The sequence below is a fragment of the Euprymna scolopes genome, chromosome 39 (assembly GCF_053919585.1).
Source record: "Euprymna scolopes isolate OS-2025 chromosome 39, ASM5391958v1, whole genome shotgun sequence".
NCBI classification, from domain to species: domain Eukaryota; kingdom Metazoa; phylum Mollusca; class Cephalopoda; order Sepiida; family Sepiolidae; genus Euprymna; species Euprymna scolopes.
The window spans coordinates 68,903,503-68,928,721 of NC_136520.1; the positions used below are offsets into that span (position 1 = coordinate 68,903,503).

The 25,219-nt window shown below is 34.2% G+C and overlaps 1 protein-coding gene across 2 annotated transcripts in view; it reads left to right on the forward strand.

Moving 5' to 3' along the window:
- The first annotated feature begins 2,684 nt into the window (after positions 1-2,684).
- The window catches only part of LOC145263832 (histone acetyltransferase KAT2A-like), a 110,734-nt gene continuing 88,199 nt past the window's right edge, over positions 2,685-25,219 (forward strand). For both annotated transcript variants that reach the window (XM_080120897.1, XM_080120898.1), the window contains exon 1: positions 2,685-3,369. In XM_080120897.1, the coding sequence (XP_079977023.1) occupies positions 3,028-3,369 (342 nt within the window). In that variant the 5' untranslated portion in view covers positions 2,685-3,027. The remainder of the gene's footprint in view (positions 3,370-25,219) is intronic.

A 25,219-nucleotide genomic window follows, 5' to 3' on the forward strand; every position in this document is an offset into this window, starting at 1 on the left:
CGAAAATATTGTCGAAAGAAGCGACCCCTTCTTGTAGCAAAGTGCCCACTTGAGGGTTAAGGAATTAATGTTTTTGGTCAATTTTTCGATATTTGTCGTCCAAAGGGTCAGGCTTCAAAACGATACCGATATTGTGAAAATCTGTTGTCTCTGTCAAAAGTTTTAGGCAGACATACATACATACATTTAAACAGACAAGTGAGATTTACATTATAGACTAGCATCGCTACTCGGCGTTGCCTGGGTGAGGAAAGGTCGTATTAAGAATATTGAGCAATACAGCCCTAAAAAAATGTTTCAATGAAAATAGCAGTGAGTGTCCGTGCGATTGCAAAAAAAAAAAAAAATAAATAAATTAGCTGCAGCAGGCAGGCTCGAACCTGTAACGCGAAAGAGGAAAAGGAGGTGAAAAAAACCTGACATGTTAGTTGTCTCAGCCACGGTGACTTATGATGTTACAGGCTTTCGAAATAACGTTTTATAAGCATACGTTGAGATTGGTAGGCATATGACTTGCAAAACTATTGAAACAAAAAGTGACTCCTAAAAGGGAAAATATATGTGTGTGTGTGCCAAAACTTTTGGCAGACACATCGAACCATGACAAAATTAGTATTGCTAGAAAGATCAATCTCTCAGATGAAAAATATCTAAAAATTGGCAAAAAGATTAATTCTATGCTGGTCAACTGGGCTGTTTTTTGCAAGAAGGGGTCATTTACTCTAGAACTTTTCTCAGAAACTACTGAGCCGATCTGACTGAAATTTTGTATGGGCCTTTGTTATGATGAGGTGCAGCGAATTAAGTATTATGGTATTTGTCTGAGGCTCAATTATGGATTAATAGGAATTATTTAATACAAAAATAAGAACAACTTTAACCATATTCAAACATCAATATTAAAAAGGCAAATTAAAATGTTATAGCCTTTTAACTTGAATGAATGCTTTATAAGCATTCATTCTAAGTCAACAAGCTATAACTTTTTAACGGCCTAAACAGTCTTCTATATTATACTTATCTGTCTCTCTATTTGCCTGTCTAACATGTTGTATGCTCAGTTGTAAATGAGACAAAGAATAGGAAAGAACTTCAACTCATTATTTTTTTGTACAACGAAATTCATTTCCTCATTGTTACGACCGTGATGTCACCCACGTCTCGAACATAATTCATGCTTGTAACGTGATCTCAAACGTTATTCAAAAACGTCATTTACACCTCTAATGTGATCTCCTTTTTAAAGTCTTTTTTTTTTACCTTCAAGTCACGTCATTCCACATGCATTTGCATAAGTGCATTCATGCTTTGTTTCTCTTATTTGTTCCACTTTTTAGCTTATTTTTAATGACGGAAAAATCTCATTATATTAATAATCCAATATAATTTATTTTTATGCAACTACGTACTGTCACTAAAGATAAATTGATTTATAATATTCTACTTAATAAATAAAAAAAGAAAAAGAATCGAAAATATTTATGCGATTTAAACTAGTCCAATATTTATGCGATTAAAACTAGTCCAATCGATTTTTATTGGAAAATTGATTTTTCCATTTTTTAATAAAAAGATATTCATTTATAAATGAATGTTAATAAACATTTATTTATAATTGAATATCTTTTCTTTTTTTTTTTAATTCAATTTTCACTCCAAACAAGGCACAGTGCCACTTTGAAGTAGGGAGCTACTATTGAAGACATATGTTGCAGGGATATTATGAAAGGAGATGAGCAGCAAGATGTCTGTTCACATTACACTTGAACTTCTGCATGTCAGTACAGTTGGGGAAGCACAATCTCGGAAGAGAGTTCCAAAGTCTAGCAGTTCTAGGAAAGAAACTATTGGAGTAGAAGGCTTTCTTACACCTAGGGATCTTTATTGTGTAGGGGAGGGTGTTAGCTGCTTGTCGGGTTTGTAGAGTTTGTCAGGAGTATTTATATTGCATCCCTTTGCCTGTTCTACCAGTACTTTAATGGTGAATGCTTTAAGAACTACAGGTACTTGTACCCCCTTGATGTAAATACCTCCGACAAGCAGCTAACTCCCACTCCTTCACAGTAGAGATCCCTAGGTGTAAGAAAGCCTTTTACTCCAATAGTTTCTTTCCCAGAACTGCTAGACTTTGGAACTCCCCTCCAGGATTGTGCTTCCCTAACTGTACTGACATGCAGAAGTTCAAGTGTAATGTGAACAGACATCTTGCTACTCATCTCCTTTCATAATACCCCTGCAACTTATGTCCTCGATAGTAGCGCCCTACTTCAAAGTGTCACTGTACCTTGTTTGGGGTGAAAATTGAATTTAAAAAACAATTGTCCCTCGGACTTAGAGTTAGTGGTTAAAACAAAATTAGAATTGCCTGGAAACTAATAATCATTTCACTATAAATTTATATACGAAACTGGCCTCCCTTCCACTGTAAATTCTATTTTCTCATCTTTTCTACTAGTTTTTCAGGCTGGTCACACGTAATCGCTTAAAAAAATAAAATTTCATTTTTTTTAGGAGAGTGTTAATTTACCTTATTTTCTAACAAAAAATAATTACTGGAAAAGACGAAAACATCTGTGCGCAATCAAAGTAAAAAAAAAAAGAAAAGAAAAAAGATACGAAAAGGAATTCCCGGGTAACGCCGAGTAGTTACATATAGTAATTATAATAATTTAGCTGCATCTAGCGATTGCTGCGTTCGCAAGTGGTGGAAAGCAAAAGGGGAGATAATCGCGTTGTTAATGCGAGTTATCGTTCTTGACTTGCGCCGCTGCTAAATCGAGAAAAGAACAAAGCAATTTCTGGGGGTCGCACGCGTTTTTTCTATAATCTGGTCCTCGACAATAACAAAAACAAACAACAATAAAAACAAAAGACAAGCCACCCAGCCGGAAACAGGACCATTCAGCGACAAACAAGGACCATACAGACACCCGCAGCTCAACCGATGATCCGTTCTTACAAACTCGAACACAATATCTTCTTTTTTCCAATGCGGCCTTACAAGCGAACGTGAGAATAGGTTCAAACATGGCGTCCACCAATGGCGACACAAGTATTAACTCTGCACCGACTTCTGCTTCTTCGACTTCGTCTAATTTCTCGTCTGTGGTGTCGTCGTCGTCCCTAGCCGTTTCGCAAACGTCGGCTCCCGACCCGAGTCTCCTTTCGAACTCGTCGGTCGTCGTGTCCAGCGGTGAACCTTCATGTCTGACGAGCTCGGCCGGTAGTCGCCAGGGCTGCCAGCCGACGGCTACGGGAGAGATGAGTCGCTCCAACAATCTACAGAGGATTGCACAGAAAAAGGCCCAAGTCCGAAATCACCCAAGACCAAAGAAGCTGGAAAAATTGGCAGTTTATTCATCGTGCAAGGTAACCCGCAAACGTTTTTAAATTAAAATAAATTATTCATATTTAAATCGTCTACGAGTTGCTTGGTTGTGTAAAAAAATAAATAAAAGATTAACAATTTCGTTTCGTTTATTTAAAAAAAAAAAAAAAAAACAACGAAACGAAATTGTTATTGTTTTAAAACTTTAAAATCTCACATCCTGCGAATTATTTTATTAAACGACTTCGTGCTTAATTAGAATTAAACCTTTTTTTTTTTTTTTTTTATGAATAAATTGGCGAAAAAAAAACTGTATGATGTACGTACACCAGTGACGGAACGAAAATGTCATATTCCAAAAATCACGTAAATTGCTCAAGTAGTTATATAAAATAATTTTTTATGATTCTTAATCGTAGATTGATCTCGATAGTACTAATTCAATTGTCTCCTCCTTTATTTATAAAACATGGCGGATCAAAATAATGTCTCGTTTCGTCATAAAATCTAATTTTCTTAGTAAAAAAAAAAAAAAAAATAAAAACAAACAAAACACTTTATCAGTCAAAGTTAACTAAAGACGCCTCTACATTTTTTCGATAACTCGACAACTTTTAAAGGTTTTTGGGTATGCTGAACACGAATATCGCAGGGAAAATTAACGCAGACAAATAGTTTTCGAGATATAAATACCTATCGTAATTTCTAGTAGTTTGAATTGGCTGCCATCCTTGTTGTTTCAATGAAATGGGATAGTGAGCATGCGATGTGTGTAAAGTCTACGAGATGCAAACGTTTATCCAACGTCATTTCTTTCGGAATACCCCCCCCCCCAAAAAAAAAATTAGTAAATCAGAATAAAAATAGGTAAACTTTTTTACTTACTTTTTCCACCTTAACAATCATTTTTTAAGTAACAATTTTATAGATTTTCGGGTATGCTGAAAATGAATGTCGCAGTTAAAGTTGCTGCAAACAAGTAATTTTCCAGATATTAGGCAATGTATTTCCTTATGTTAAGACAGGTTCACATATTTATACGTGTAAGCGTCCAAACTATGCGCGCACAAAAATGGCCACCTGTCTTAACATAAGGAATTACATTGCTTAATATTCGGAAAACTGCAGTAAATTCAAATTCGATATTCGTTTTCAGCATACTTGAAAACAACCTATAAAAGTCGTCGTTTTAAAGGTGATTGTTAGCGTTGAAAGTAACTAAAAATTTACCTAAAAACAATTGGTTTTGGTGTTATCTTTACGATTTCTGTTTCCATTTCATTTCCGGTTGCCTCCCCCGTATGTTAAGATTTTTTTTTTTTTTTTTTGTCCAAATATTAACGTTATTATTTAGGAAAGTCCTTAACATAGTGAGAGGTGGGGGGCTTCCTGTACCTATTCTATACTTTCATCTAACAATTTAATAAGCGAAAGATAATGTAAAAAACTCAATTAAAAACGAAGGAGCAACCGGAAGTGAAGAGGAAACAATGATCGGAAAGGCAACCAAAATAACTAATAAAAATCAAATCGTATTTATAAATTTTAAAAATAATAATGCTGAATCTTGAACTATTCAGCTTTCAGATGTCCATCCATCATTGAAACTAAAATCATCTTAATCAAATTAGTTGCAATTTTATTAACCTGTTGGTGGGGTTATGTCCAAAAATTCAGTACGCAAAATTAAGACGTTGTAAGTGACTCAGTGACTTCACTGACTCGGTTTACCTAAATATGCAATGGAAATTGGTAAACATTAAACGAAATACGAAACTATTTGGAAATAATTTATTTCCAAAAAATATTTTAGTTTTAACACTTTCGTGTGCTATCATGAAACAAAAAAAATAAACTTTCATTTTTTTATATTTCTATAAATAGTTTTGTTTTGTTTTTGTTTTAACACTCGTTATCACAAAAAAAAACCAAAAAACTGAGAAATTTTATTTACTATTTTCGGTAAATTTTCAGATTAGGCCCACCGCAACAATTTTCTTCTAAATGATGACTTTTATAGATTTTAGATTATGCTGAATACGAAAATCGCATTGAAAGTTTGCAGAAATAAGTAGTTATCGAGATGTAAAAAGTTGTATTATTGTATATGCGGCCATTTTTACGCGCGTGCGCGCGCCATAAACAAATCTACTCATCTATGACTGACATTGCACGCGCATAAAAAAGATGGCCGCCGAAAAATACAATGCATAATAAAACTTTTTATATCTCGATAACTAATTATTTCTGCAAAATTTCAATGCAATTTTCGTAGTCAGCATAGTCGAAAACCATTAAAAGTTGTCATTTAAAAGAAAATTGTGGAGGTGGACCTAATCTAAAAAAATATCGTATTTTTATTTTTTAACTTATCACGAAAAAAAATTAGGGGTTGTGTCGCTATACACATAGATTCGAAAAAAGTGATAAAAAAAAAGCATATAACAAATAAATGTTATCAAAGGCAAGATAAGTTACTCTTCTACCTATCTGCAAAAGTTTTTAGTGTTTTTACTCACTTTAAAACGTGTAATCGCTTCGAAAATCATACAGTTTATCGATATATTTTGAAAAAGCAAGATGGCGATGTGGCACATACCCCTAACACGAAACTGCGAATAAAATATAAAAAAAACTCGTAATTTCTTTTTTAAAAGTGGGTTGTTTATTTTCTTTATGGATTATACTTCCAAAATAAACTATTAAAGTTGTTTTAAAAGTAATAGAAATATTATTTTTTATTTTTTAAAAAACTAATGAATTTTACGAATTCAAAATTTTTCTATTGATTCTATTTTTACAATATTTTCAGGGTCAATGTGAAATTTTATGCTCTTTCCAATAAACCGAATATAATATTTTAGACAAACGTTTTTTTTTTTTAATTCACGCCCCCCACCCCATTTTCAAGTTTCTAATAAAAAGTAAATAATTAATTTACTCACCAAAGTGTTATATATCACAAATTGAAGAAAAAAGGTCAATAATATATTCAAATTTAAAACAACAAAAAAGTAGTGTTTTTTTTTTTTTTTTTTTTTTTTTTTAGAAATTTACCTGTAAAGTTCGAAGTTGAAAACCTTTTTTTTTTTTTTTTAAACGACGTTATTTGTTTTTTCTTTTCTTTTTTTTTTTTTTAATGAAACCTTAGTCCTTGCTCCTTTAATTGAAAAAAAAAATTAGGGCTTGAATTACATTTTTCGAGTAGTTATAAGCTTGGAAAGACAGGGGGTCAAATAATTCATGCCTCCCATTTTGAAATGTCTATTAAAAAGTAAATAATTAATTTACTCACCAAAGTGTTATATATCACAAATTGAAGAGAAAAGGTCAATAAATAATATATTCAAATTTAAAACAAAAGTAGTGTTTTTTAGAAATTTACCTGTAAAGTCCCAAAGTTTAAAACCTTCAAAAAAAAACAAAAAAAAAAACACGTTGTTTTTTTTTTTTTTAATGAAACCTTGGTCCTTGCTCCTTTTAATTGAAAAAAAAAAATAGGGCTTGAATTACATTTTTCGAGGAGTTATAAGCTTGGAAAGACGGGGTGGAATTATTCACTATTTTTCACGAAATTTCTGACACGTGCTCGCTGTTGAATACGGTAAGTTTGGGAAGATGAGTTCAAATTAAATAATTATTCAAAATACTGTTAGAAACTCACTCAATATATGTTACCGTTACTAACAGTATTTGTGTAATTTAGTTTGAACTCATTTTCCCAAACTTAACGTATTCAACAGCGAGCACACACACCGCCATTTTGCTTTTTCAAATATACCGATAAACACTATGATTTTCAAACACGTTTTAAAACTTTTGCAGATAGGTAGAAAAGTAACTTATCTTGCCTTTGATAACATTTATTTGTTATATATTTGTTTTTTGACAACTTTTTCGAATCTGTGTTAACTGAGAAATTTTATTTACATTTCTTTCTTTTTTTTTTGTTGCTGTTTTAACACTTGTTATCATGAAAAAAAAAAAAAGAACCTGAGAAATTTTATTTGTCTTTTTGAAATAATGCTTATTTGAAATAAAATGTGAAAGAAACAAGTTATTTCTTTCACAAGTTTTATCACATGATTTTGTCCTGAGTTTTTTTTTTTATTAACACTTCTGGTGCTATCAAAAATAAAATAAAACTTAAACATTTATATACAAAAAAAAAGTTTCTTTGTGGAAATTTTAAATCATTTTCATGTGAATAAATTAAATATTTAGAAAAATAGTTATAGAAATGTAAAAAATGAAAGTTTTTTTTTTTTTTTTTAATTCGTTTTGTTAAAACAAGAAATGGTTCCATATGGTTTCGTTTTTCGTTTCGTGCTTAGTGACTTGCATTTCATATTTAGGTAAACTGAGCCCAATCTCAGCGTCTTAACTTCGTGTACTGCATTTTTTTTAGCATAACACAATTGGATTCAATTAATAATTTAATGACCAAACATTGCCATAGTTAGCTTTAAAATCAAAATGCAATGCTATTAAAATCCTTATCAAAATCCATTACATAATTTCTATTCTATACAACAAGCCAAAAAAAAAAAAAGAGAGAAAATGTCTAAAATTCATGTTTAAGGAGAAATTGAAATTCAGGTAATCTGACTAAATTCATGACTATGGATCCAATTTAATGCAAATCTGAAATATTTTAAATACGAGGTTGTTTCCATATGCACCTTTAAAAAGAAACTGGAATTTGGGAAATGTATTTTTAAATTTCACAATCGGATATCTCTGAATTTTCAGAGTTGCTATCATTTTTTTTCTTCTTTTGCATAAAAATTGTAACTAAAGCGAAATTCGAAATTTTTTATATTGAATATCAAGGCAAACTAATGATCTCTACTTAATTGTCATGTTATAGTAATAAGCATATCCAAAAACGACGAAAAACGATAAGGTAGAAAAAATTATTTTTTTTAAATATGTCGTATTAAGAAAAAAATGTTACGTACTTTTCATGTCGAAAATAGTAATATATCAAGAAATTACGAAAGTAGAACTGCTATTAGGGTTTTAGTGAAATAATCACTTAGACAACAAATATTGCAGCCATGATCAAGTAATTATAATATTCGTTCTGAGTTATGTCCCTTGTGTGTAGATTCTTACTGTCTACTTTTATAACGTATAAGAAACATCCAATTTCACTAATTTTTCGTAAAAATTACTTTGAACTATAAATAACTTTCTACTCAATAAATTTTCGTGATTTTAAATTTTTTTTTATATAGTACTATTTTCGACATGGCAATTAAGTACGTAATATTGTTTTTGTGGTGTTGCTGAAAACGGCATATCATTTATAAAAATCGATTTGCCGACTCTTTAACAAGCATCAAAAGATTAAAAGATCACGTGCTTTTTTTTTAGCGTGCTTTTAAAGCTTGACACTTCCGGCCAGATTCAAATTCCGTGTTATTTTTATTTTTTTACCTCTACTCATAAACTGTTCATACTTTCACCATTTCGCCTCTGTGATTTTTTTAGACTATTAATCGAATATTTGTTGAAATAAAAATTCGAAAAATATAAAATAAAATTAAGTTTTAAAAATCCTATTAAAAAAAATTAATGACGGACGAACTCGTATTCACTAAAAGGCAATTTATGATCATTTTGCAGTATAGGAAACAAGACGAAAAAGTGGTCAAAACAACAAATATATAACAATCAAATGTTACCAAAGGCAAGATAAGTTACTCTTTTACCTATCTGGATAAGATTTTTTTAATGTTTTAACTAATTTTAAAACATTTCAGTTTAAAACAGAAGTAGTGCCGAATCTTAAGTTAGAACACAAAAAAAAAAAAAAAAAAATGGCCGACATGAGATGGTCATCAGTGGATTCTTGATAATTGCTCAAAAATCGAAAAGTAAAGTACTAGTAGAAACCCACTCAATAAATGTCACTGGGTCTGTATGTATCTATTTTCGTTCTCTCTCTCTCTCTCTCTCTCTCTTTTATATATATATATATATATATATATATATATATATATATATATATATATATATATATATATATAAATTCCGGAAAACTGGTCTCTTATTGAATAAATATCGATTGAAAACACATTTTATAACCGTTCTTGAGGGAGATATTGTCTTTAAAAGAGAATACACAACCCATAATATTTATTTTTTAAGTTTTAGTTTTCTACCTAGCTTTGAAAGTTTTTGGTCTTTCAACTTATTTTAAAGAGTTTATTAAGTTAAAAAAAAAAAAAGAAAGTAATGTCGAGTGTTACTTATGAACAAAAAATGTCCAACATGAGAGGATCACGCCACGTCTTAGGAGGATAATTGCTCAAAAATAGAAAATTAAAGAAAATATTAAGGTAGATATAGTTTTAAAACGAGCCCCCCCCCCCCCCAAAAAAAAAAAGAAAATAAATCTGTATATTTTTAGGTAATAATGCACATCCCATAATATTTTTTAAAATATTTTACATGTTTTTAAAAAAATTAAATTGATTTTTCTAAGTTTTCGTTTTCTACCTAGCTTTATAAGTTTTTGGTGTTTAAACTTATTTTAAAGAGTTTATTTAATTAAAAAGAAATAAGAAGTAATGTCAGACCCGACATAACTTAGTAAATAATTTTTAACAAAAAATGTCCGAAAATTAAAGAAAATACTGAGGTAGATATAGTTTTAAAACGAGCCTCCCACCTCCAAAAGAAAATAAATTTGTATATTTTAAAGTACTGCACAAGTAGGTGTGTCAGAAATTTCGTGAAAAATATTGAATAATTCCACCCCATCTTTCCAAGCTTATAACTACTCAAAAAATGTAATTCAAGCCTTAATTTTTTATTTTTATTTTTTTCAGTTAAAGGATCAAGGTTTCATTAAAAATAAACAAAAGAAAAAACAAACCACGTGGTTTAAAAAAAGGTTTTAAACTTTGAACTTTAAAGATAAATTTCTAAAAAACACTACTTTTTTTTGTTTTAAATTTGAATATATTATTTATTGACCTTTTCTCTTCAATTGTGATATATAAAACTTTGGTGAGTAAATTAATTATTTACTTTTTAATAGACACTTGAAAATGGGGTGGGGGCGTGAATTTAAAAAAAACGTTTGTCTAAAATATTATATTCGGTTTAGTGGAAAGAGCATAAAATTTCACTTTGACCCTGAAAATATTGTAAAAATAGAATCAATAGAAAAATTTTGATGGATTTTAAAAGTTTAATAATTGAAAAATATTAAGTTCGTAAAATTCATTACTGTTTTTTAAAAAATAATATTTCTATTACTTTTTATACAACTTTAATAGTTTATTTTGGAAGTATAATCCATAAAGAAAATAAACAACCCACTTTTAAAAGAGAAATTACGAGTTTTTTATATTTTATTCGCAGTTTCGTGTTAGGGGTGTCAAAAATTCCTACAAAAATTCTGATACAACTACTGCACAAGTGCCCCCGAAATGACTTTTAAACGATACCCTCCTCTCCCGATGTTAAAATGGCTTTCGAAATAACGTTATTATTTCAGCGCGGTACCAAAATTACATAAGACCGTGTTTTCTTTGTTGTTTTGTAATAACACAAGAATTATTTAAACTGAATTAATTCTTCTAAATAAAATAATTGCTTTCTTTGATAATACGTGTTTTCCTTTATTTTTGTTTTGTAATGACACAAAAAGTGTTAAAACTAGAGTATTTTTTAAATAAATATTTGGTTTCGTTTTTCGTATCTTGACTCCGTAATCAAGTTTATTTTTTTAAGCAAGAGTTAAAAATAATTAAAAAATATTATGGGGGTGCATCTCCTTCAAAAACGGTAATAAAATGTGTTTTTAATCGATATTTATTCAATAAGGAACCAATTTTCTTACCTAGTAAAAGGGGGGGGGGGGTTCCGGGGACGAGTTTTCCGGGCACTATAATATATATATATATATATGTGTGTGTGTGTGTGTATCAATTTTTGTAGGAATTTTTGACACCCCCTCACACGAAACTACGAATAAAATATAAAAAAAACTCGTAATTTCTCTTTTAAAAGTGGGTTGTTTATTTTCTTTATGGATTATACTTCCAAAATAAACTATTAAAGTTGTATAAAAAGTAATAGAAATATTATTTTTTATTTAAAAAAAAACAAAAAAAAAACAAACAGTAATGAAATTAATTGAATTTTACGAGTTCAGTATTTTTCAATTTTTAAACTTCAAAAATCAATCAAAATTTTTCTATTGATTCTATTTTTACGATATTTTCAGGGTCAATGTGAAATTTTCTGCTCTTTCCAATAAACTGAATATAATATTTTAGACAAACGTGTTTTTAAAAATTCACGTCCCCCTCCCCATTTTGAAATGTCTATTAAAAAGTAAATAATTTGTGCCAAAGTTTTATATATCACAAATTGAAGATAAAAGATCAATAAATAATATATTCTTACTTAAAACAAAAAAAAAAAAAGTTTTTTGAAATTTATCTGTAAAATCCGAAGTTTAAAACCTTTTTTTTTTTTTTTTTTTTTTTTTAATGAAACCTTGGTCCTTGCCCTTTTAATTGAAAAAAAATTAGGGTTTGAATTACATTTTTCGATTAGTTATAAGCTTGGAAAGACGGGGTCGAATTGTTCAATATTTTTCACAAAGTTTCTGACACACACATATATATATATATATATATATATATATATATATAATGGGGTAGTTAAAGGAATAGAATAAGATCAGTTCTTTAAGAGGAAACTTATCAGGAAAATACAAAGCTCAACAAATATTTTTTAAGCTTATATAGAAATCGATAAAGGAAGAAAGCGAAAATATATATATATATATATATATATATATATTTATTTATTTATTCATTTGTTAAAAAAGGATATACATCAAATTAGGGGTGTTAGGTAAGTGAGAACTCTTTATATCACATGGTATAAAGAGTAGCGAAGATGCTAGGTAACATAATAGGGATGCAATGACTAGCAATAGTTACATTAGGAACGGTATAAAATATTTAGGCTGAAATTGGGAAATTATATTGATCTGTGATATAGAAGTATAGTTTTTATTATATAATTCAGGTATATTGTATATCTGTCATAGCAGGAGTATGTGGACAGTATATGTGCTTAAATTTTTGGAGAGAATATAGGGTAAGTTACTTGAAAGGGGGTTCTCATTTAATCAATTATGTAGATGAGTTGTAGCTATGGAGGGGGTATATATATGAGATACAGGGTTTATGCTATGCCAGTATATTTTAGATGGGGTATCTGAAATTGTAAACAGTATTTGAAAGATGTAAATTAGGAATAATAGTAATTGGTGCCTTGACAGGGGGGGGGCTGTAAATTCACCCTTGTCTGTTTGTTTGTTCGCACTTTTCTCAATAGCTACGCCTTGGAATTTTTAAAAATCTTGCAGAAAGTTCACAATATCATTTCGATGATAGTGAACTGAAGCAACAGTCTGCAAAAGGTTGTTAAACCTATTCCTTCTAAAACTTGTTATGCTAGAATTTTATGACTGAAGGTGACAATAGGCTTCCCAAGAGGCTCTGCCTCCATTTTTTTTTCATCACCTTTTGGTCCCAACACATAACAAGCAGTTCTGATAAAGCAATATGCTGCATTTTCTGAACTTAAAGAAAACCTTTTGAATTTTTCAAGACCATCTCTTCCGATTTTCTCATTCAGATGTTGTTCCCATTTTCTAAAGACTTTTTCGGATTCAGAACTGAGGCCAAGAAAAGTGAGCATTACTATGCAAAAACTCCATGTTTTCATCAATGCCAAGTGTATTCCTCTGTATGTTGAAGGCTTTGTTGAATGACTTCATGACACTTGTTCTGTTACTCATAAGACTAGTCAGATTCTGTAACATGGACCGGAATACAGTATCCACTTTACAATATATTGTTTGGCGAGAACATGCCTTTGTCAGCATACCTTAAAGGTGATCGCTCTGATGGCAGGTCCTTTGAATCTATAACTGTGAAACATTTCTTTTCTCGGCCTGATTAAGAAAATAAAATTTCATCTGTTGAATTTTCAACTCCTTTTTCTCTTTTTTGCTTTTCTTGCGAAGTTGTTTTGAATTGAAAAGGAGAGTTTGGGTCTTTTTGAGTTTTAGTTTCAACTTAAAAATTTGTTTTAACAATATTTGATTGGGCAATCTTTCCATCTTTTCTTTCTTACTCAATCTTGTTCTCCATCTTTTCAAACACTTGTAAAATGCTGAGTGTCTAATTTTTGAAAGCTCCTGGTTTCTTTGCTGCAGGTTAGTCAAGGTACTTTCAAGTTTAATTTGAATTTCCTCATATTGCTGTTGTAATAATGACAACAAATCTCTATTTTGTCTTAGCTCTTCATTTTTCTGCTGCAAATCGTCATTTAGAAAACCACTCTTAACATGTGAATGAAAGGGTGTGTTTGTGTTGTTTTTTCTTTTTAATTATGTACTTTCAGCTAACAATTTAATAAATTATACAAAAATGTTAAAACAAGAGAAAACAATATAAACTTATGAAGTGAACTAACATGTGGAAGAGGTGTGTTTTTTTTTTTTTTGTTTAGTTTAGTCTGTACTTTTGGTACTTATGCACTGAGCGAACCGTGTTGAAATATTTAGAAAACCATGCTTAACATGGAGAGTGGAGGGTGTTTTGCAATGCTTTTGAACTTTCAACTAACAATTTAATATAAAAAGTTATCGTAATACTTTAATTTAACTTGAAAATACTATTTAAAAATAGCGCGGTTCGCTAAGTGAATAAGCACCATACTTTAATCTATAGACGGCAATAGTTTTTTACACTTATTCAAACTTTAATTTTATGCAGTCGCATGCCTTGAATTAAATATCTACTATGCACCATATCATTTTCAAATAAATACAAAATGCTAGAATCGTGCCATTCAATTTTCTCCTCGTCTATCATTTTTTTATACTCCTTTGCCAAGTTTGTTTACTTTCAGGAAACTGGGTTAAAACGCAGAATAAATGAATATTTCGATACTCAAACGTGTTAAAATTAAATTACTAGTTTTATAAATGGTTTATTTTAAATACTCCCTATTTGTTTCCCCTCTAAAATGATACCATATTAATTTAATTTTTGAAAAAAATCCAAAATATCACTCATTTGTTTACGTTAAAAAGCTGAACACGTACTAACTACATGTTGCAAAATACTTCTGAATTTTTAAAATATTCAAACGTAATTTTTATGAATTAATGTACAGAGATGGTTTCTTATTGCTTATATTGAAATTGAAGCAGTATAGTTACCTCAAAGTCAAACAATTTTCATCCATTGACACGCTCATTTTCGCCGTGTTCATGGTTCACACAATTTTGTCCAAAAGACTAGGTGCAGCAATTTTCTTTCGCCTTGCGCATTTTTGCGAATAAAGCTAGGTACAATTTCTTGGCATCATTTTATAAGAAATTGAATAAACTTCAATTTAATATCACATTTGCCATGGTTATTGTGAATAGTTAATTCACTAGAAGCAAATTAAATGAGAAAATTTTTTAAAAGCAATTAAACATATTTTTTTTTTTTTTTCTTTTTTAATATTTGTTGTAATTTTTATATGTAAATAAAGATCATTCTTCACTTAATTTGATGCTGTTTTTATAGTTTTTTGTATTGGTTGAACGGCAAAAATTTGTGAGTTTTAAATAAGGGGTATGATTTTCTTGATTTTTAAAAAAAAATTAGCAGCTAGCATTTCATATCAAAATTTTATCGCTTTTGTTGGTGCTATTAAAATAAATCAGTAAAATTTGAACTTCTGTTCAATAAATACAAAATAAACACCACACAAAAGAGAAAGGTTTGCTCTTTCATGGAATATATATTTTATCCAAAAGCAAATTCAACCAAATGAAATACAGGTTGGTGAACATAACCTAAATTTGACCATTTTTTTTTTTTTTTTTTTTTTTTTTTTTACAAATTCCACTCATTTTTCATGCTGCTGCCGGTACCTAATATAAAAGCATAAGAATTATAGAGTAATAACTGGGCTTTGAAATACCATGGTATAAAGTGTTCTCAATTACCTAATGCCTCTAATTGATATATACCCATTTTTGAATGAGTCTATATACATATTATATATATATATATATATATATATATATATATATATATATATATATATATATATATATATATATATATATATATATAATTTTTTTTTTTTTTTTTTTTTTTTTTTTTTTTTTTTTTTTTTTTTTTTTTTTTTTACCCCCAAACAAGGCACGTTGCCATTTTGATGTAGGGAGCTACTATCAGGGACATAAGCTACAGGAGTACTATGTAGGGAGTTGGACAGCAAGATGTCAGTCCACATTACACTTGAACTTCTGCATGTTGGTACAGTTGGAAGCAGGGACCCGGAAGGGGATTCCAAAGTCTAGCGGTTCTGGGGAAGAAACTACTGGAGTAGAAGGCTCTTACATCTAGGGATCTCTACTGTGAAGGGGTGGGATTTAGCTGTTTGTTGGGGGTATTTACATCGAGGGGGTACAAGTGCTTGCAGTTCGTCAGAGCAAGGACCGTTAAAATACTTATATATATATATATATATATATATATATATATATATATATAAAATTTCAAATTTTAGTCATTCAATAAATTTCGAAATTTATGACGTGATTTGGTTATCTTTCAAATCAAAAGATTTTTATTATTCTATGTAAGACAAAGAATACATTTGAAATATTAACTCTTGCATATCGAGCAATTGTTATTTAGGTGGGATAGTATTTATAGAATATTACTGCCAATAATATTTTGTAAAACTTATAATCATAGGTTTCCATACTAGTTGATTGTTAGATAATTTTATTCACCTCAGACAATGCACATTGCCACTGATATATGTAAACGGCCACTGTGAATTAGTGGTCAACTTTTAGGAGCATCATAATTGGGGAGTTGTGCAACAAGATGTTTGTTCACATTACATTTAGGTTTCTGCATGTTGGTACAGTTGGAGAAAGGAGATAATTCCAATGGCAAGTGGTTCAAGGAAAGAAAAATTAAAATAGAAAGCTTTCTGGCATCTGAAAACCTCTACAGTGAAGGGATGAGATTTTGTTGCTTGTCTGGATTATTTGTGTTGAGGGGGCACATGTATAGCAAGTTCATTGGAGCATATTCTGTTGAAATACTTGTTCTTGATTTGTAAGCCATGTTTAGTTTCAGAACAGTTTCCGATGGTTAGTTGTTCTATACAAGTCTTGGAGATAATGAGTTCTCAGTGGACAGCTGTTCTGTACAAGTTCCGGACTTTATACTTTTGTAGTCAAAGAACAAAAGATTCTTCCCATGTTGACACGAAGAAAACATATGCAAGGGTGCTAAAGAAAAGATCTAATTTTTTTTTTGAGCGATTTTGGTTTCTGATTGGTTGGAAGCAGAATGTGAATTAATTTGATTTGTCAGTTCCTAGCAGCAGCGTTTATAAATAGAATCTCCCAACTGTGAGAGACTATACCCTACCCCCCATTACGAGCCAAAAATATTGCAACACTTGTAAAACAAGCACATGGATGCAACATGACAGTGATGTGACAGGGGCTTGAACTTGATAGACAGTGCGGGACCTATTAGGTTATAAACTTTTTTCCAGCATTTCCTTTTCGGTTGTGTAGATCTCTACTTAGTGTCAATCAGTGCTCTGCTTGCGTATGTTACTGGTCTGCCTTGTTGTAGTAATTTCCTTTTCAATTTGTGTATTTCTTTGCTCAGTGTCAATAAAAATTAAAAAAAAAAAAAATCACTTGCATGTCATGAGGAGGTTAATTGGAGGAGGGTTAATTTCGCTTTTGATTTGCGAAACCTAGGGGGACACTCTTGACTCGAGCTTTATACCTCCTGCATACAGGAAGTGATTTGCTTATGCATTGGTTTCTGGTTATTTGAGAGCATCACTTCCTTCTATGCATGTCTTTGAGAAAATTCTGATGACGGTTATACTTCTAGAGGACCTTTTTGTTAACTAAACCAGCGTTTATGCAGTTTAGTTTATAGTTTTGTGTTATTTGACCCCTGACAGTTGAGGTCGCGATTTACTGATATTTCACAATCTTTGCACCAGATTGAATGGAATTTGGATTATTCAGGAGCACAGCTCAACTAGAACTTGTTTACATTGGACTTGAAGGCTACCATGTTGTAAGCGGCTGGGAAACAGGCCAATGGAACAGTGTTCCACAGGTAGGCAGTTCTATGAAAGAAGCTTTGTTCATGGAATCTGCATTTAGATTTAGACACAGATAGAGAGTGGGAAAAATTGTTGATAATGATTGTAGCTAGTCGGGTGTTTTTTGTGAAAGTTTGGCTAGGTGGGATCATAGATTGGAGCTCAGATGAGCACTTGCCATGAAAATAATGATAGACCAGAGACAGGCTTGCAGTGTCTCTTCTGTGGAAAAGAGGTTACAGAGAAGAGAAAAGGGGTATCACCTATTAAGTGATTCCGATACATGTTACTGGTTTGCTTTGTAGTAATACTTCCCCAAGTCCCTCCGTGCTGGGGTTATGCTCTATTGCGAGAGCTGCTTTCAGATCAGTGCAGGTGAGAACTGGTGCTTCTGTAAACATTGCATTCATTTCCATAAATACAGTATTGCACGATTGAGACAATATCCAGGAAACATGATTGTATGTCCGTTGCCGTATCGACTCCATGGTCAACAGTCTTTCACCTTGCAAGGTGAAATATGAAGCTTCTGGTAGTCTTCTTCATTTCTGCTTCTTTTACCTCTGCCGAAGAGTTTTTCATTCGAGTTTGTGTACAATCTAATGTCTCCATTACTTGACCAATCGTTACCAAATTTGACCAAAATGTCTGTTATAGCATTATTTAGAACTGCTTTAATTTGGTGATACCAAAGAAAAAAGGAAAGGCATAATTTTTGGCTATAGGTTAAGTTTTGTTCATTGTAGAGACTCTCTGTTTGGTCCATACTGTAGCTAATTAAGTCCCATATCTTTCATGACCTTGACCTTTGAAAAGTTGTCAAAATGAAATTATGGAATTTTTGTTTTTGAATTTATCAAATTTAATGTATGAATCTGATCGTCTTTGATAACAATAACCACGTTGCAAAAATTCAACCTGATCAGATAGTTTTTTTTTTTAAATATTTATCAACGTTTCTATGGCATAACTTTGAATAGTTCATACAATATGCAAGAATAAGGCCTAGATAAAACATTGGCCCATCCTTACGTTGTCAGACAGAGGTATACAGTTTTATGACTGACATGTTCTTGTCTCTGTTTAGGTTCATTCCTTTTTCCCAACACCGTTATAGAAGTTGCGTCATAGTCTGCAGATGCTTGGTCTTCTGAACAAAATGTGATATTATTAAGCACACATGCAACTCTGTCTAAATCAGAGGTGTGCAACAGGCAGTCCGTGGACCACAACCTGTTAATGTGGTCCTCAGATAGTTTGTTTTTGCTTTTTTTTAATTACACACTTTAATCTCGATTTATTTTTATTTTTTTAATACCGAAATATAACTGTATGGCATAATCACGTTAAAACACTGGTTCTCACCAGATCACTGAAATGAAGCAACGATGAGCCTGGCCAGTACCAGATGAGTGAATATTGGGAAGGCTCGGCACTATATGTACTGTGCCGAGTCATAGAATTTCCAGGTTGGTATCTGGAGACACATTTAACTCATTATGGGAGATGCACACCCCCAATCAAGACGGAAAGCAATGGAAAACTACTGTCTTTACTCGTCTTCCTGAGGTTACCATGGCTCTACAATTTGGAGTGCTGTGGTCGCTGACACTGTTAAAACAGGACCACTGATGTATGTAATACTAGTTTTATTGTTTGGGAATTGACCTCACAAAATATCATTTTTATTCACAATATTACTTAATTATTTAACACTAGTTTTATGTCGACATAAGAGTTCATTTTTTCACGGTAACTGGCCCGCATTGTTGTTACAAAGTTCAAATGTGGCCCAATATTAGAAAATGTTGCACAACCCGACGGTCTAAAGGATCTAGAATTTAATGGAGATGTTTTTTGAAATATCTGAGAACTTACACAAATTCCGAAGAGGAGTATTGACTAAATCCTTTTCAGAAAGTTGTAAGGAGTCTTGACTAGCATCACTTGCTACAGGATGGAACGATAAAGTTGTCACCCTAAAGAAAACAATGCTACAGCTTTATTTTTAAACTTTTATTGAAAAAATAACTTGATTATGTAGTAGAGCTGACATCTATTAAATGTGATCATCTTCAGCCTCAATCACTGCCTCTGTATGAGTCTGGAACTGGGGGCATGCTATTTCCACAAGTGCCGGTGGATGATGGCGATAAGGCTGGCTTTGGTGTTTTTTCTTTTTTTTCTTTTTTTTTTTTTTTTTTTTTATTACATTTTCACCCCAAACAAGGCACATTGCCACTTTGGTGTAGGGGGCTACTATCAGGGGAAACATCTACTGGGGTACTATGTAGGGATTAGGGCAGCGAGATGTTGGTTCACGTTGCACTTGAACTTATGCATGTCAGTACAGTTGGGTAAGCAGTGACCTGGAATGGAATTCCAAAGTCTAGCAGTTCTGGGGAAGAACTACTGGAGTAGAAAGATCTTTTACATCTAGGGATCTCTACAGTGTGGGGGTGGGATTTTGCAGCTTGTCGGGTCTGTCGAGGGTGTTCACGTTGTGGGGGCACAAGTGCTTGCAGTTCTTCAGAGCATTCACCATTATAATACTTGTAGAACAGGCAGAGGGATGCAACGTTTCGACGATGGGACAGAGGCTGAAGTTTAGATGCCAGTTTAGGGCCTATCAGATTTGCGACTCTCTTTTGAACCCTGTCAAGGAGCGAGAGACTAGTAGCCGATGCACCGGCCCAAATATGACAGCAATACTCCATACATGGGCGAATAGTGGCCTTATAGAGGTACAGGATACTTTCGGGTGTTAAAAGTTTTCTAGCACGGTAGAGAGAGCCCACCTTCCTTGCAGCGGCCCTGGCAATGCCCTCGATGTAATTGTTCCAACTCATGTTTCCTGTGAACGTTAGGCCAAGGAGCTTGAGAGACGTACTCTCAGAGGTGGCATTGAACGTTACCATCCATTTTTGTCCCCATTCCACTACTGATTGGAGGTCATCCTCTAGTGTTTCTGCGATTACTTTAGATATATGTTCGTTTGTTTTCCTGTCGTGCCTGCTATAGTGTGGTGTCATCAGCATATATACCCATCTCAGAGGCAATCTTGTCGGGGAGGTCATTTATGAATATCAGGAACAATAGAGGTCCAAGGATAGATCCTTGGGGCACTCCCGCATTTATATCATATTGTTTAGATGTACGACCGTCGAGGACAACCTGGATTTTTCTCTTATCTAAGAAGGATTTAATTATGTTAAGTATTCTACCAGTGATACCGTAAGATCTAATCTTCCTGAGGAGACCCTCATGCCATACCCTGTCAAAAGCTTTAGATATATCTAGAGCTACCGCTCTGCCCTCTCCGGCTTTGTCCAGTGAATGGTATATGCGTTCAGAGATTACAGTGAGGATGTCTGCCGTTGTCTAAATCCATATTGATGGTCGGTCAGAAGTTTAGCATCTGTAAGGTGCTGGACTAGAGCATGGTTAATTAAGGTCTCAAATATTTTGGCAAAAGGTGGGAGGAGGCTAATAGGGCGATAATTTAATGGGTCAGTTCTTTCGCCAGAATTCTTGAATACTGGTACTACAGAAGCAGTTTTCCAACAGCTCGGAAAGCAAGATTCATTAAGGCATTTGTTGTAGAGTTTGGAGAGAACTGGAGCTACTTCGGCTGAGCACTTTTTTAATAGCACAGCTGGGATGAGGTCGGGTCCACATGCTTTGGAAGTGTCAAGGTTTTTTATGATAGCATGCACCTGAGCAGGGGTGATTTTCAGATCGTCTAGCGTGGCGTCTGTCCGCATAGGAAATTGAGGTAGGGGGTGGTTTAGAGGGTCCAGTATGGAGTTTGAGGCAAACCGACTGGCAAGCATGTTAGCCTTCTCGGTTGCTGAGCAAAGAACCTCGTGATTGTTGGTTAGTGGGGGAATTGTTGATTGCCCATTATTTACTACACTGTTATAGATTTTCCAGAAGTCACGAGTTCCTAGTTTTTGTGCTTCGATGCGTTTTTTAGTGGTTTCCGTAAATTCCCTCTTAGCTGTCGCTATTTCTTTCTTAACGTTACTTCTAGCTTCTATGTACTTCTGTCTGTTTGAACTGGACTTATGTCGATTAAACCTGCGGAATGCATGCTGCCTTTGAGCAATGGCAGTTGCGCAAGTCGAAGTAAACCATTGGGGAGAGTGGGGCTTGCTATAGAATTTCCGCATGGGAACATGCGCTTCGATTGCAGTTTTGAACCATTCAGTGGTCTCGGTTGCACACTGTTCAGCAGGAAGAGAAAAAATATTTCCCCATGGGGCGTCTCTGATAAGATCTCTGATAGCTTCCCAGTCAGCCTTTTTATAATATCTCGTTGTTTTGAGCACTGGCTCTTCAGTTTTGGGTCTAGAGTTTAGGGCGATTTCAACCATTATCACCGCATGATCAGCGTTCCCAAGTGGGCTGTCGGCTTTCGTTACACAATCATCAGGAACTGTGGTCAAAAACAGATCTAATAGTGATGCGTGTTGTTCTTCCTGATCAGGGAAGCGGGTTGGAAAAGTAACAATTTGCGATAGGGAGTGAGATACAGAGAAGCTATGAGTTGCGCTGCCTGCTGCATCTGTGTAAGTAGAGAATCCAAGCCAGTTTTTGTGATGGACATTAAAGTCGCCAAATACATGTACTTGGGCGCTAGTGTCGAAGGAGAGTGCTGTGTCTATGCTGTCAGATACTTTGTTTATTATGGTGCAGGTCTTGGGTCGAGGGAGAGCGGTAGAGAAAGTAAAAGTAGCTAATGTTGTGTTGCTTGATTAGTCTAAAGCACATAAAGGCTTGATCATCCGTTTCTAGGTTTGTTTCTCTAGTCAAGGGAAGGGTATTACGAATGTAAACTCCAAGTCCGTGCATATGTCTGTCAGAGTCCTTACGGCAGAGTGGGAGATATCCAGAGGAGGTCATGTTGGTGATGTTCTCAATGTATGACCAAACGAAATAGTCCAGCGGGTTCAGGTCGGGGGAAGAGAAAGCCAGTGAAAGAAGAGTACAAAGTCGTAGCACTCCTGAAGTAATTTTATTGTTCCACCTTGCAGTATACTCATGCAACATCTACCATGGTAGATTATTTTTTGCTTGTTAATTTTGTCAGAACTTCTTCTTTGGTAGTTGGTCTCCCTCCTGCTTCAGTGCTTTGTTTATTGGTCTTGGATTAATGCAGATACAAATATCTCCTGACTTTTTTTGTTTCTTGGTTCATTGTCAGACGTGCTAAATATTGTATTCTTAATTTCTCTGTTACTCGAGGGATTCTTAATACTGGTATACAAGCAATATGGGGTGTTAAGATGGAGCCCATTTGTAGATCCTCCTAACCATGCAGTAATCCTAGTTCAGTGTTAAAAACATTTAACCAGCAGAGCGTTACTATCAATTCCGTGAAGAGTCTATCAGGTATGTGTCAAGTGTGATGATGTATGGAAGTAAAACCTGGCTAGTGAGAGTTGAGGACATGCGTTGTTGCATGGAAAGAAATTATATGAGATTGATGCAATGGATGTTTTTTTTGTTTTTGTTTTTTTTTTTGTTTTTTTTTTTACATAGGCATCACCACTTACCAAGGCCCAGAGGCCACTCGAGGATAAGGGTTAGAGAGTGTACAGTAGTCAATTGGACATTATAGTAATCAGTAGTAATGGAAATTCAGTAAATTTGTTAACTTAAGTGGAACGGCTCATCAAGAACTTGTTTACATTGAACTTGAAGACAACCATATTGTACCTATTTACAATGCCTCCCCACAGGACAGAGTTAGACACCAGAGTCGTTTTTTAACGTGGAGAAAAGGTACAAAAATAAAAAATTGCCTCAGTTGTGAAGGGCTGCTCCTCCACCAAAAGAGAACAAGAAATGGAAGTGCAGCATCTGAAGAACAGATGGTATTTATTTGCTCCCCCACCGAGCAAATTAGGCACAAGGCCAATTTTTAATGTGAGGAGTGAAGGGAGGGAGAAGGGAAAAAGGGGACCAGCTCCCGAGAGGTGGGAAATGGGAGTTGGTTAAAGGTCAGACATGTGGGGTTGCCCCCACATCTGGTCTTTGCTAGTCATAGCTAGTAGCATCTGAAGAACAGGTACTACACTTTGAGATATTAAATCTTTTATTCATGTTAAAAAAATACAGAAAAAAAAATCAACGATGAACAAAAAACTTAGGCACATGGCCAACTCAAAAGGGGGGATTTTGGGGGTCGTTGGTCATCCTTGTCACTCCAGAACTAAACAAAGTCAAAAGTTTCTCCCAGCTAGTATCTTCTTTCACCATAATACCGCATTCACCCTTTCATATTGGGGGACGTCCTAGTAACTCCCAATTTTTAAAACATTTTTTATTGACGTGTAAAAACAAAAAAGATAACAATAAAATGGTAACAATAATTCATTTGTGTCGAGGGAGGGGGAAGAAAAAACAAAAGGTGATTAGTAGGACCCTCCCAACCCCGTCTAGTTGATAGACTGCCCGTTCCACTAGGTTTGTAAAAGGAACCTCGCTTCTGCGGGTCAGTCTCTAGGTGGGGATGCCCTCTAGATGGGGGTGAATGGAGAAAAGAAAATTTTGTGGGTAAGGGATGGAGGTTAGTTTGTATTTCTTTTTCTCCAAGATGGGTAAAATTTAGAGGAAGGGGTGAAAACAAAAATTGCAGGTAAGAGGGGATGGGGATCTTGGAGGCTTCCTAATCGGGGAGGGATGGAACACACACTCAGCTAGCTGAGAGACTACTTGTTTAATTTAACTTTACAGAACTGCGCGTTCCACACCTAGGCGGGGAACACGTATTCAAATTTGGCTCCTCTTCGTACACACAGACTTGCCACATGTATCCATCTTCTGTCAAATGCCGCGCGATGCAGCCTTCTTCTATCACATCTGATCTTCACCCGTAGTTGGTGTTTAAAGAACGCGATCAGATCTTGATCAGAAAAAGACAACACCCCCCGGCAACCTTGCAGACGCGACGTCCAAATCACCATTCTCGCCACGGCCAGAATCGTAACGTAGACCATTTGTCTTTCCCGGTCCCACGGCGGCCTCACGTTGTCCACAACATTGGATACAGTAATTGGGCGAGGATGCTCAGGATCGATGCGAGCCGTCACCCCACTGACATACGACCAGTACTGGCGGAGTTCGCGGCAATCGAAGAAAGCGTGATCCGTAGTTTCCACAGCCGTTGTCCCACAACGGGGACAATCAGGCGACTCCAGAAACCCAGAACTGCATTGTATGTTGTTGAGTGGAAGTGCATTTCGGGCCAATCGCCAGGTCAGAGAGAACTCCGAATTGTTCAGATGACTCGAACCTGGCGCCCAGCTCCACGCGGAGCGGATCTCACTCTGCTGCCACCCCAAACGCGCGCATAGCGGGTCGTCAACGGCCCCCTTCACTAGATCCCTGTGGAGTTCCCTACGGGTAGCAGTCACAAGGTCACTGGACCTTGGTAGTCGTTTTAGCGCGGCTCGGCACTCTTTCATGTAGGCAGATTCTCCCCGCGGCCTGCGACGGCTCTCGATGGAAGGGTCGAGAACGAGGTCGGGGAAGGCGGCAGTAACCACGGGGTGCCACGGTTGGTCCTCCTGCATATAGTGGCTCAGGAAGGCCAGCCTCTCAGCATCTCGATGACACTTCAAGTCCGGCATTCCCAAGCCTCCCTCACACGGACGTTGAATACAGACCTGTCTGCTCACCCAG